The sequence below is a fragment of the Osmerus mordax genome, chromosome 19 (assembly GCF_038355195.1).
Source record: "Osmerus mordax isolate fOsmMor3 chromosome 19, fOsmMor3.pri, whole genome shotgun sequence".
In the NCBI taxonomy this organism is placed as follows: domain Eukaryota; kingdom Metazoa; phylum Chordata; class Actinopteri; order Osmeriformes; family Osmeridae; genus Osmerus; species Osmerus mordax.
In genome coordinates this window covers 466,968-481,058 of record NC_090068.1, presented here as the reverse complement: position 1 = coordinate 481,058, position 14,091 = coordinate 466,968, and the positions used below count along the sequence as shown (strand labels likewise).

General features: G+C 40.7%; 1 protein-coding gene across 1 annotated transcript in view; it reads right to left on the bottom strand.

Annotated features, from left to right (window-relative positions):
* sms (spermine synthase) overlaps positions 1 to 14,091 on the bottom strand; it is a 112,220-nt gene that overhangs the window by 84,896 nt on the left and 13,233 nt on the right. The window contains exons 2-3 of the mRNA XM_067257023.1: positions 5,531 to 5,651; positions 4,760 to 4,847 (exon numbers count right to left, since the gene is read on the bottom strand). Of these exons, the coding sequence (XP_067113124.1) occupies positions 4,760 to 4,847; positions 5,531 to 5,651 (209 nt within the window). The remainder of the gene's footprint in view (positions 1 to 4,759; positions 4,848 to 5,530; positions 5,652 to 14,091) is intronic.

Sequence of the window (14,091 nt, the reverse complement as noted above, 5' to 3'; positions counted from 1 at the left end):
AGTGTAGGGAGTCAGGTGGCTGAGTGGTGAGGGAATCGGGCTAGTAATCCGAAGGTTGCCAGTTCGATTCCCGGTCATGCAAACTGACGTTGTGTCCTTGGGCAAGGCACTTCACCCTACTTGCCTCGGGGGAATGTCCCTGTACTTACTGTAAGTCGCTCTGGATAAGAGCGTCTGCTAAATGACTAAATGTAAATGTACGTGGGACGAGCCTGGGACGAGCCTGTTCAAGACAAGCTTGCTCAACAATGTTTTGTCTGGCTAAGCGACTTGAACCAGCTATCAACTTTTGCTGTAAACAGATGTCTGACGCCTGTGGAATTTTGTGGTGTTGTAACAGCACAACTACATCACTTTTCAGATGCAAGCGACAGTGGAATGGAACTGCATCATCTCAGATTGGCAAATCATGAATGTAGTGTGCACTGTGCATTCATGTTGGGAAAGTCAAGAGTTGCACCCTTAAAGCAAAAGACAATTCCACGAATGGAGCTGACAGCGGCAGAAGTGGCAGTGAACATTGACAAAACGTTGAAACAAGAGTTACAAATGGAGCCGCACCAATCAGCATTCTGGACCGACAGTACTTAAGTCTTAAAGTACATAGAAAACAACACTAGTCAATTCAAGACATTTGTAGCTAACAGGGTTTCCACCATCCGGGAATCAACCAAGCCAGCACAGTGGAGATACATCAATACATCAACAAATCCAGCTGATTGTGCATCTAGGGGCCTAACAGCAGCCAAGGTGATGAGTAACTTTGACTGGATTCAAGGTCCACCATTTCTTCGAGAACCACAGCATCTGTAGCCTGAGGGACCTCAACTGCTAGAGGTTGAAGAGGATGATATGGAGGTAAAAAGGTCAGTTACCACAAACCTCATTCGAGCAGCTGAAAACACAGACTCTGTGAACAAGCTCATCAACTACTATTCCAGTTGGTATAAACTGGCTGTGGCATGGGTGCGCAAACTCAAGGCAATGCTGAAGCAAATGAGTAAAATGAGAAAGGAGTTGTTTGCAAAATTAGCTACTCCCAAACTGGTCAAATCAGACAAACCATGGAGCAACAAATGCAAGCCTACAAAATAAACATGGAAAAAGAAACTGTAGAAGATCTAAAAGAGGCAGGAAAAAAATTATCAGTTTATGTCAAAACCAAAGGTTGATGTTGAAGTCTCAAGCTAGGAAAGGGGAAACCATAATCTAAAAAGAAGCAGCCCTCTGTGCAAGCTGGATCCAGTGCTTCAGGATGGGCTGTTAAGTGTTGGAGGCCGTCTCAGCAAATCTTCTATGCCAGCGAAAGTCATGCATCCAGCTATTATACCCAAGGATTCACATATCATCACTCTGATACTTAGGGACACTCATGAAAGGATTGGACACTGCGGAAGAAATTATATGCTGTCCAAGCTTCATTAAAGATTTTGGATCCCCACCTTCCACTGTAAGAAAGTTTCTGTCAAGATGCGTTGTCTGTAGAAACGTCAATGCCCGCAGAAAGGAACAGAAAATGGCTGACCTGCCTAAAGACAGGCTTCAACCAGATAAGCCACCATTTTCTCATGTTGGCGTGGACTATTTTTGGTCAAAAGAGGGCGCTCAACTGTCAACAGATATGGTGTGATGTTCACATACCTAGTAACAAAAGCAGTGCACATGAAGATTGCGCACACTTTGGGCACTCACTCGTGCTTGAATGCAATCCGGCAGTTTATGTGCAGAAGAGGACAGGTGTCAATCATTCGTTCAGATAATGGTACTAAATTTGTCGTGGCAGAACGAGAACTCGATACCATTCAGCATTGGAATCAGGCAAAAATACAAGACACACTTTGTCAAAGAGGAGTAGAATGAATGTTTAACCCTCCTGCAGGTTCTCACTTTGTGGGGATTTGGGAAAGACAAATCCGGTCAGTGAGAACAATTCTAAAGTCTGTGCTAAAGGAACAGGTTGTGGATGATGAATCACTTAAATGTGTGAAGTCGAACTGCTGACAGAAGTGGATTTAAATTCACATTTAGTCATTTAGCAGACGCTCTTATCCAGAGCGACTTACAGTAAGTACAAGGACATTCCCCCCGGAGCAAGTAGGGTGAAGTGTCCTGCCCAAGGACACAACATCATTTGACACGGCCAGGAATCGAACTGGCAACCTTCAGATTACTAGCCCGATCCCCTAACCGCTCAGTCACCTGACTCCCATTTAATATAAGATTAGATGTCATTTTTGTCATTTAGCCTACTGTTAAATTAAGGCAATCCTTGTACAGAATATGGGCATTCATTGCAGCCAGATGTATGAGGTTTCTCTCAATATTTCAGAAATGCGATTGTTAGCTATTTTATTGAGTGTGCTGTTATAATGTTAGGCAGGAATTGGAAAAGGGGGACTTTTATTGTGAAGGAGGAAGATGTGTGCGAAGAGAGTGGGGACAATACAGTGTGCCTTCAAGAAAGATCGGTGACACTATTGTGAATCCTATGATCATGTGTGAACAGCCCACCCTCATGCCGTCATGTACTTTTATTAGGCCTACCTCAATTATACTCAAATGGTTTAGCCAACCATTTTCTAAATAGTTGCAAACTATCAGTCATATAATATGATTTGTTTCGCTCAAGTGTGAATATGCAAAATGCATTTATTAGTTACGTTTATCCACTTTACAAAACATATTTGCATTCTACGATTACAATTATTGTTCCCGCTATGTCATGACATAACAGGGCTCGACAATAACGATGGCCCGGGGCCAGTAAAAAGTAACGTCGGGACAGTTACACTAGCAACTCACTGGCCCGATCAGGCCACTGCAAATTATTGATTGAAAGAAAAATAGATTGCTATCTGCTAAATAACTTTGCAGTTCGTGGGGCGCCCAGTTGACAAATCAAGAGTTGAGTAGTGAATGACGAGTGGTTGTCAAATTGTAATTCTCTAATCTCGATAACATTTTTAACGACTGGCGCGAGACAATAAATTGAAGATGGCAGCAAAGTAGAGCTACGAGCTCAAACGGAAGCAACTTTTTTTATGGAACTAAGATGCACTGTGTCATCTGTCGTATGTTCCCGTCTAAAGCAGACAAAAGTGGATCTTTTTACACAGGCACCGACAATTTTCGAAAACAATCCCTGACCAGCCATGCTAGCAGACAGCACCTGGTTTGCGTGACAGCTAAGCGGATGGTTGACAATCCATCTTCCAGGCCGTTGACCATGCTGGTCAGGAATTTAAATGCAGATGCCCATCGTGTTATTGCACGACTTATGACAACGGCATATCACGTAATTAAGACAGGCCAGCCTTGCCTCGTTCCTCCGGGCAATTGAACTGCAGCAGAAGAATGGTGTCGACTTGGGTACTTAGTATCATACTGATGAAATGCTATGGAAGCTTTAATATATTAGCATTGAGGGACCAGAGGTTTCAGTTTCAGCCAGACAGAGCTTTGCAGAGCCAGAGATGTCTGTCAGCAAGGAAGAGAGCACGTCATGTTTGAGGTTAAAAGTCAATTGTTTTGCTGACTATTACCTTTGAATTTTTTAACACTAGAAATGTGATTTCATTTTTGTTCTTTTTATATCCAGGATGTGTTTAATAAATGGTTAAACATGTTAACAAAATAACATAACTTATAAGTCTTTGGTTTTGTTGTAACAATGACAATGAAATTACAACTTTTGGAGGGGGGGCCAGTAAAAATTGTCTTGGGGCCAGTAAATTTCAAACCAAAATGTTGAGCCCTGCATAAGAATTGTGCTTACCAGTCAACACACAAACATCTATGTGAAGCTAATGCATTTGATAGAATTCACTTAAATTGTTGTCATAATTTTTTACATAATTATAGATTATATATAAACTATACATATTTTGCGAGACGGATTCATTTTATTTAGACTATATAATCTTTGTCTGAATGACACTTGTGCAAGGGAACCGTTGCGACATCTAGAAAAGTGAATTTTAGCCTTGAAAGGCAGGGGATAAAATGGCTGAATGCGCAGCTGGCGGCAATTTACCAGAAACAGGAGGAAAATTGCTTTAAGATAGCTTTTCCAAGTGTGATTTTGAAAATGTTAAAATACTGGGTGATAAAACACACATAACTAGGAAAAGTCAAGAAAGCCGGGTCCTGGAATCTGATCGAGTGCGAATATACTATATATTTTTCTCTTCACTGGGGTCAAATGACGGCGCTTAAATGTAACAAGCGTGCAGAAACACTCTGGTGACTAGCACGGAGAAATACACTTCTGGTGGAAACAGCCTCACGCCTGAATTTAAGCATTATGGCACTTCGATGCCAGTGCATTTCTGACTTAATAAAGAGCATGGCTCAACACAAATCAGACTATTAATCGGAAAATGTTTGACCAATCATTACAAAACTTGTAATGATTGGTCATTACATTTTTATTAAGCTGCTGAAACATGTCCACAAAATGTTTTCGAAACTGACCAATAGGGGTTAATAGCATTGTCATAGGATTGATGCAAGTGTCATACACATCAATAAGTTTTTCCATTTATCACAAAACTTGGTAGATATTTATAGTGAACTAAGTTTGTAATATATTGAAATTGCCCAAAACGAGTGTTTTTCAACACTCAGTTCTTGTTCTTGTCAGTTCTAGCCAAAACTTGGGTATGATATTGCAAAGTTGACAGTTAACAAAGACGCTGTTATTCTCAAAAAAAATGTTTGGTCTTTATGCAATGAAAATTGCATGTTCGACATGACCTACATTGTCTACTTGCCCTATGTTGTCCCCTTCACAACACTGCAAGTCCAGGGTGACCAAACCATGGGAGTGCACACGCAGAACTACAAACCTGTGGATGAGAAAGAAGAGGGGGTGGGTCCACTTAATTAATGGAATGCATTATTTATTGAACTTAAAGGATAGAAAGATAGTGGATGAATAAAACATGTATATGTGAAACTGCGAGGTTACAGCAGGGTATCAATTTTGTTCATGCAAATAAAATTCAATATCAACATAAAAATGGTTCAGCTTCACACATTTTGATGAGGAGCATTTTTTTGGGAGATGTTTTTCAGTGTAATTGTTCAGCCAAACCCTCAGTCTGTTTTGATCAATAGTAATCGAGTTGATAAGCGTGTCTTCTTGTCTGATCAATACGCAACTGTGAGGTGCGCGAATGGACAGAGCGGCCAGTAAACTGTCGTTCTGCTGCAAGGGCCAGCCCGACGTGCACGAATACACCTGTATTGACTTTTGTCAATCTATTGGCCAATATTTTTTATCTAAAGTGAAAGCAAAATGATTTCCTCAAGCATAGCCTCCATTATTTATGAAATGGTAAAAATATATATATATATATATATATATATATAGATGTCTGCTAATAAGGTGACACGGTAACACAGACTGTTTTCTTTTTTTGAGCACAGAAGACCCATTTTGACCCAGGAAAAACCCTGGCTACAATTTAAACAGTTTTTTAAAAATCCTAGAAAATAATGGAAATTAAACAGATACGTGCTTGCTTACCTGCCATTCTTTCCAATGAAGGTAGCTAGGTATCCATGCCCCTCAGTATCATGAACTGTCTCTGTCATTTCCTGCTCTTGAAATATGGGCTGCAACCCATGCACTGTGGAAGAACAATGAGCTAAAACCAAAAAGAGAGAAACAAGTTAAAAATAGAGCTGCAAGCAGCGATGCGGGTTCCTCCGCAAAAGATAAACATGTACACTGTAGAAGATCGAGAGTTGGACAACAAGAGAGCAAAACTACCGTAATTTTCAGACTATAAGCCGCGCCTTTTTTCTCATTTTTCGACACTGCGGCTTATATAACGGTGCGGCTAATCTATGGATTTTTACAGATAACAGCCACTAAGAAAGATATCAGTAAATTTTGGCTTTAAAAAAATATAAATATTAAAAGATGTGCACACTTTTTCAAGGTTTTTCAAAAATAGCCAAAGTTAAGTGGTTAAATGATTGTGACGCTATTAACTAATTTTGCTGGGGAACCCCTAGCACTCCCTCAAGGACCACTGGTTGAAAACCACTGCTGTAGATCACTGCCGGTATGTGCGCTGGGAGCGCACCGTTTAAGTTTGAAAGTTGAAAAGTTTGTGTCTGAAACGCAATGTGATACAGTACAGTTTACACAGCACAGTAGGCCTATATGTTCTGTAGCTACTATTGCACTAAATGGTAACACTCAGTGTGCGAAATACCCGTCAATATTCGGGGGGGTCCCCATCTCTCGATTGTTGCGCAATACCGATGTAAATTTGCTCAATATGCAGTAGGCAGGGACGGACTGGGAGTAAAAATAGGCCTTGGACTTTAATCCAGACCGGCCCACCAGAACCGGCCCCGTATACGCCACCAAAGTGCCCTGCTAATGCATGCACATTCTGGGTTTGATGTGATGCTAGTAGGGAGTTCTACAGTTAATGTGAGCGCACTTGGCGTGCAAGCACATTTTTTGGGCTGATTTGAGCGAAAATTTGTTTTTGGAGCTTTATGTAAAATAAACATGTCGCTACCGATGGTCAGTCCGCTACTGGCAGTAGGTATAACATTACAGTAACTATTTTATGGATGCAAGCCAAGACAATCAGTCTATAGCCTACATGACAACGCACACACGCACACACTTAACCATTTTTGATAATCCGATATGCTATTATTCTAGTATTCTACTATTATTCTATATGGTAGGCTAGTATTCGTAAAGCAACACTGACAGAAGAGGTTGCATTGGCTAAAGTTGTTTGGATGCACATTGTTTTATAACAAGTGCATTGTCATTCGGTGCCTCTTCATCTCTGAGTGCCACCTTTTTGGATGTGAACCCAAAGTGTGTGAATGATACACTCTGGTTAGCTTTCGCTTGCTAGCCAGACTTCTCAACGTTTCTGTTTGGCGCACAGGACTGGCTGGATCCGCTTGGCAAAATTTTTTTGAATAAATGTTTTGATTTCTGAATACTGAACATGGTGAGCTTAAAAACATTTTTGTTTATTATTTAATTATTTATTAATTAAAAATAAAATTGAGACCGCCTTCAAATTTAGCTTTTGAGGCTTTCAGGGGGGCTCATGGGTTAATCAAGGGGGGGGGGGGGGGTCGAGCCCCCCCGGACCCCCCCGTATTTCGCACACTGGTAACACTTGAATACGTTATGCAAATATGCAACTTGTTTGTTGAAATGTTAATAAATGGGAGCTTTCTCAAGCAGCCATCACTTTCCTGACAATCCCCTCTGTGCACAAACTCTTACATATGGTAATGAAACATTAAAACACCTGCGGCTTATATTCAGGTGCGCCTTATAGTCCAAAAATTACGGCACTTCATGCTTGGCCAACAACAGGCTGAATGGGGATTTGAACTCATGAGCATAAGGTTACAAGTAAGTCTCTCTATCCTCTCTGATACACACCAACTGTTGAGACTGTATGAATAGAAAGGGCAGAGTATTAGCTTTGGTCAGCTTTGGGACAAAGGTTAAGAAACGGTTGACATTTCAAGGTAAAATTGCATAAAATTGTGCATGGTATTTCAGAATGATGTCATCCTGTTTAACTAAACAGATAATCAAAATTATGACAGGCCAAAAGATAATGGCTGGATTCCAACCTACTACCTTATACTTTACAGTTCACCATCCCAGCCCATTGAGCTATTCTCAGTGTTGAATAGTGTCATGTTCAGTAAATGTATAAAAAAGTAAGCCGTTTCTCCTGTGGTAAGCGTTTCAGCCAACGTTGAAACTGTTGGCCATTATTTGAGCGCAAAATAGTTTTTTGAGCTTTATGTAAAATAAACAGACGTTTTTCAATTGGTAAAACCTTGTCTTCTGATGCCATCACTCCGGCCCTGTTCCCATCCATCCTCCCCGACGCGTATCGTTACGGTAGGGCCGCCCGTCCCAGCTATCGGTAGCCAATCTTTTTTTTGTTGGAAAAGACGCGCTATGGACCCAACCAACTCTATTTGGGAGGGGAGAACTCCCTCACATGGTACAACCCATGCAGAGGCTGAGGTGTCAGAATGCGGAACGTGTGTAGCCTACTTTAAGAGAAGATAGACTAACTTGACAAAAATTTTAAAAAAATAAAATAATCCTCGACCGGCCCAAAAGTGAAGCGGCCCACCGGCCCAAAAGTGAAGCAGCCCACCGGGAACTCTCCCGATTACCCACCCCAGCCCTGCGCATTGCTATGTCTTACAAGCGGAGGATTGATCGGAAGACTAGAAACCGTTTTGTTAGAATAAATAAAAAACTATGCCTCTGTCTGGTTTTGAACCTACAACCCTTTGCTTACCAGCACAACATCTCAGCCAATTGAGCCATTCCCAGGTATGGAAAGCACAAAGTTCAGTAACTGGATAATTAAAAAAAAGCTATTTCTCCAATGGCGAGCATTGTCAGATTTGGACCAAGCTCAAACATATGTCATATTTTCACATATCAAGGTGAAACTTTGCAGGGTACTTCAGGGGGGTGTCACCTTAAAGCCTATTAGGTTTGAAAAACCATCATTCAAAATGACATTTGATTTAGTGACACAAACATATTGAGGCAATGTGTACATTTACATGAATACACCCCTTTCAGAAATTTTGTATTTAACTGATTCAACTGTCTTAAGTAACGTTTTGAAATACGTCAATGATACATATCTGTACAAAATTACAAGTTAATTTCACCTTTTTTGTAAGAGATCGATTTTGAAGGTTTTCCCAAATTATCACTGTACAGGAAAATCCATCATGGCGGACCTTATGGGTCCTTTAGGCTTTTTTGTTCCCCATGAGAAACAAGGCATGTACACCAAGTTTCAGAAGAATTAGAGCTATGGGGTGGAAATGCCATTACTATGAAAATCTGACGGAGGAACCCTAATGAAAATTAACACATTATAATCCTATATACAGTGCAGTCATTTAATTGCCCCTGGAACTAACCAACTCGGAAATGACTTGTAAGATTTTCAGCAAGGAGTGGACGATATAAACGGTAAATTCAAATCCAGACAAGTGCGGTAGATTATCCGCAGCGGTGCGGATTGCATTCTATTGGAACAAGTGGACAATAAATATTAAGGCTACATCGTGATAGATACCGTTACTGTCCGTGCTTCAAATTATACCGTGACATACATTCTAAGTCATACCGCCCAGCCCAAGTTTCAACCAACTTACTGAATGCTTAATTCCCAATAGTCTTTAATGCAGGGTTGGGGAACCTTTCCCCCCCCACCCCATCAAGGGCAGTTTCAGTCTTTATAACATATTTAAAGGACCCCAATAAATTATGGAACATACAGTACAATACACCACACTAATGTCTCTCATGCAATGGCTGGAACAGCTTCTCTTTGAATCAAATCAAATGTATTTGTATAGCCCTTTTTACACGCAAGCATGTCACAGAGGGCTTCACATACGCCCATAGAACTGCCCCTCAACCAACCTAAACCCTCAAGGAAGACAAGGAAAAACTCCCAGAAAAACTCCCAACAGGAGAAAAAAATGGAAGAAACCTTGGGAGGAGCAATTCAGAGAGGGATCCCCTCCTCCAGAAACGGTTGGTGAGAGAGAGGAGCAGAACACAAGCTAAACATAGTCATACAGTGTCAATGGGTTTTGAAACACCAAAATCCATTGTTCAACTTTATAGATGTAGGACAGGACCGGGAGACTCGCGACCAGGTCCAGCGTTGGCCGACCGACAACCAGGCAGGTGCTGACAGCTCACACCACACCACAAGGGATGTGTGTTTTTTTTTTTTTTTGCAAGTATAGCAAAAATGAGAGCCATGTGTAATTTGTTAGGATATGATGTTAGCCTACATGTTGATGCATAACATTAATAACTTTTGGAATGAAAAGACAGGCAGTGTAGTCTATAATAGGCAGCGGATAATATCATACAGGACCGCGTTTCCCGATAACGATGGATCGTAGCTGTATGGTTCTCTACGAGCAAAATAACAATCATCGTTATTTCTTACGTGTTTCCCGAACATGCTAGTAAGGAAACCCTTGGACGTGTCTCTTAAAAACAACTTAAGACGTTTCCCGGATGCGGAAATGTCATTGTTCTGTCGCTACTTCAAGACTTTTGTTCAATAAACTTTAACCAATAGAATTGAGTGTTCATGGTACGCAATAATTATTATTTACTGTCGGTACAGAAAACGTTGTACATATACTATATCATAATTATTATGATCGTTTTTAATTTATATCTTAGGTGTTTGAAAATAGTTCACACGATTTTCACATAGCCTAGCAGGTGTTATGAATTTACAATCAGCGTGATGCATTTTGGAAATGCCTACTTAATTCGCACACCATTTGAATAAAGGCATGTGTAGTCTAGTTCATTGAAAAATATCCCAGTTTCAGTTTAACTTCTGTAAAAATAATAGAAAATATATATAAGTGATCTTTGTTTCATTTAGCATTCATGTAACCTTGTTTTAGGGTCAGCCTACTGGTGTCTCCATTGAGTCTCTTTGCTTAAGATGCACTTCGCGATCTACGACTGATCTGGAGCTCTCGTTAATCTACGACCATTTCTAAGAGCCTCTTTAGCTACGATGGCTTTGGGAAACCGTAAAAGAACCATGCATTCTACAATCCAATTTTTTTTTTTATATATATATTTTTTTTTATATAGCGCCCGATCACAAAATAAGTCATTTAAGGTTACCTTTCCTATAAAACAGGTCTATAGCTTGCTCTTTTATTAAACAAACTAAATGGCCTTATGTTATTTATCTTATTTACACGACAGCATGTCATTTCTGTCTCTACATGGTCGTCGCACCCGCCGCCGCCCTACCAACCCCCCCCCTCCCCCCCACCACCATTGTATTGTTTAAGGAGTGAGTCTTTTACAGAAGAGACAGGGGACAGCTGCATGTCTGTATTGTGATGGTGGATGGACCAATGACTTGGAAGAACTGTACTATAAAATCGTGTGTTGAAGGATGTTGCCATCAGCTGCGTAGTGCTTGTGTCTACTGGATTCTCCGGTTCCAATCTAGAATGTTAGATGGAGCTGTATGAAGAACTTTGAGACACTGTTTGGGTGTGCGCTACTTCTGATCCCATCTGATTCATGGCCAGAGGGTTTCGAGTTATTGTCTTATGTTTGTGTGTCAAAGATGGTTATGTTGGTGTAATGTTTGTGCTGTTCAATAAATATGACTTTGTTATTCACCCAATTCAGTTTAATGATTCTCCTAAAATGTCCACCACAATACAAACACACTTTCCAACGTGACAGTGCCTGCGGCTCAGTTTACTAGAGTGCAGCATCTGTAACCCTGGGTCTAGTGGTTCAAATCCCAGAACATGCAGATTTAGAGTTCTGCAGGTTGAAATGTGATTTTACGGTTCCTTTGTCGGAAGTTAAGTCTCACCCTCCAACATGTCCATTTTACAATATTTAAAAAAATATTTGCCATTTTGAGGAAGAATCCGCCATTGCTGCTTGCAGCTGTACTTAATATTATGATTGTGTGTGTCATTTTCAACAACCTTACATTTAGTTGCAGGCACAAAAAAACTATATCCTATTGCACTGTACAATAACCAGGATAGTCAATGTTATTATTTTAGGCTACTCATCTCAGTTACGCACTGGTATTTTCTGGAAGCGGACCTAGAAAGGTGGTTTAATTTATTATTTTACGGTTATCATTATGTATAACAAGTTTAAAGGGTCATTGACAGCAAAACCGACATACAGTGAACCTCAAAGTCCATTGACATCTCTTTCCTATGCAAATTTTCGAAAAACCTTTTTTGGCTCTGGTCTGTACCTTTGTCACGTCCCAAAATTTGCTGCGTGCTGCTCTGTGTACTTCCACGGAATTTCAAAGAAGAACGTTTTTCAAGGATATTGAAAATGGACTACGGTCGTAAATGTAGTGTTCCAGGCTGTACAGGGAATGCTGACACTTTTCAGTCTTGCCGAGGAATCAAACACTCGACGGGCTGTGATGTTTGTCTATGAGAAGATCCCTGTGCAGTTCGACCCTCAATTACACATTTGCTCGAACCATTTCACTGAGGACAGTTTTGAAAACCTGGGACAATGTAAAGCAGGATTTGCTACAAAACTGTTGCTGAAAAGAGGTGCTGTTCCAAACTTATGTTCATCACAACCCGGTTGTGAGCGACGTTAGCATTAGTAATGACAACATCATAATACAGTGTATTATGATGTTGTCATTACTAATGCTAACGTATCATGCCTCTATCTAGCATGGGTAGAATGTGTCATGATTTAGTTTATTGGCAATGTGGGGCTAACGTTATTCCATGTTCCTGACTGTTTCATTCAAATAAATAACCCATTTTGTCATGTAAATCTACAATTCACGATGCATGTTTGTCCAGATCTATTTTTCAGCAAGATAGCTAGAGCTACCTGAAGCTGAGTTGAATCACGATAGTTTGGTTGCTAAGCTGTAGTGCTAACATTACCCACATAAGTCGATCCCGTTTGCTTCGACAACAGAAGTGGAAACAACTAACGTAATCATTTCAAATTATATCTTAGATGCAGACTTAAGACTTGGAGACTTGAAATAACTCTGTAAATAAATCTATTGTGTTTACACAACACTGAGGTTGAAACCAGTATTGTATAGACACAATAGATTTATTTGTAAGTTTTTATTTTTTTTTAAGTCCAAGTCTCCACCTTCGATGTTTCAGTGAGTGCTGTTGGCCGTGTTGCGTCTTTGCTCAGCAGCGTCACTCGTTGTAAACCAACCAATCAGCGCACATCTATATATTCATGAGCATACCATAAAAGGGAGAAAACCTTTAGTTTTATTCCAGGGCTATTTCACATGGTGCACAGCCCAACCAATGTTACATACCCTATATAAAACCGCAAATAAGCGTGATTGCAGTGACTCTTGATGAAGTTAAGAGCTCTGACAGCCTCATCCAAAATGGTTTTTAGATCGGCAGACATTTTCTTTTCAGCCAGTCCCTATTTATACTGCAGTGGACAGATGCTTTCACATGATTTACAACCCCCCACTGTGCTGGTGTTCTGTCTCCTGACTACAGGTAGACAATGAGACCATGCTTAGGCGTCTCTCTACTCAACATCAGTAGTGTGTTACGTCATCGAGCTGGCTTTGTGTTTCATTTTGTGTTTTCTCCCCGTCTTGTCTCCCTCAACCTCGATGCTTCCTGAATCCTGATTGGTCCATGCCGGTTCCCTCACTTAACGACACCTGTCTTCCCCATGACAACTAATTGGCAGCCCCACCTCGATCTACAAAGGCCGCTATCTTCAACACCCCAGGAGCTGTTTTGTCCACACCCTTTGTACTTTTTTGTTAGAAGTGGTATATGGTTAGGCAGGGCAGGGCTGTTAAACTTTGTTCTTTTATTTGGCACCACTCTCCATTCCCTTGTCAAGGTTGTTAGTTAAAATAAATATTATTATTTAAGTGTTTATCCCTTGTGTCTGGTGTTCCCTTGATACCTCTTCCATCATACGGTACTAGTGTGCGGGTTAGAAGTGTTGCATTCCCCTTCCTGCCCTAGGCACACCATCTATAGGGGAGGGTATGCAACACTGGCCAAGCATAGCGCGGGCCTGTCTGTGCTTAGTACCATACACTACATCCAATTTATGCTGTTTAAATCCATGACATTGTTGGGAATGTAAAAAATTGCCTCTGCAGTTGAGCGTGTGGGAAAAAGTTTAAAAAAGATAAAGTCCACATTTACCTCTCCATTATAGTCATACATGACTTCTTCCCACTTTGGTAATCTTTGAGCTTGTTCTAAAATAATTTGGTTTGGACACATTACCAGTGTATAGTATCGAGGTGACGACGCAATTTGCATGGCTTCAGGGCCTTGTTAGCTAACATCAGACGCAGAGGGGTAACGGTTCGTCCTCTGTTCCGTGCTAGTTAATCCCAGTGACAGGTAATCAATGCTGTACTTCCTCCGACACTTGTTTTTTGTTTTGTTTTTTTCATTTCTGGATTCTTCGGGGGCCACACATTTTTTTATAATCATTTACCAACAGTATAACAT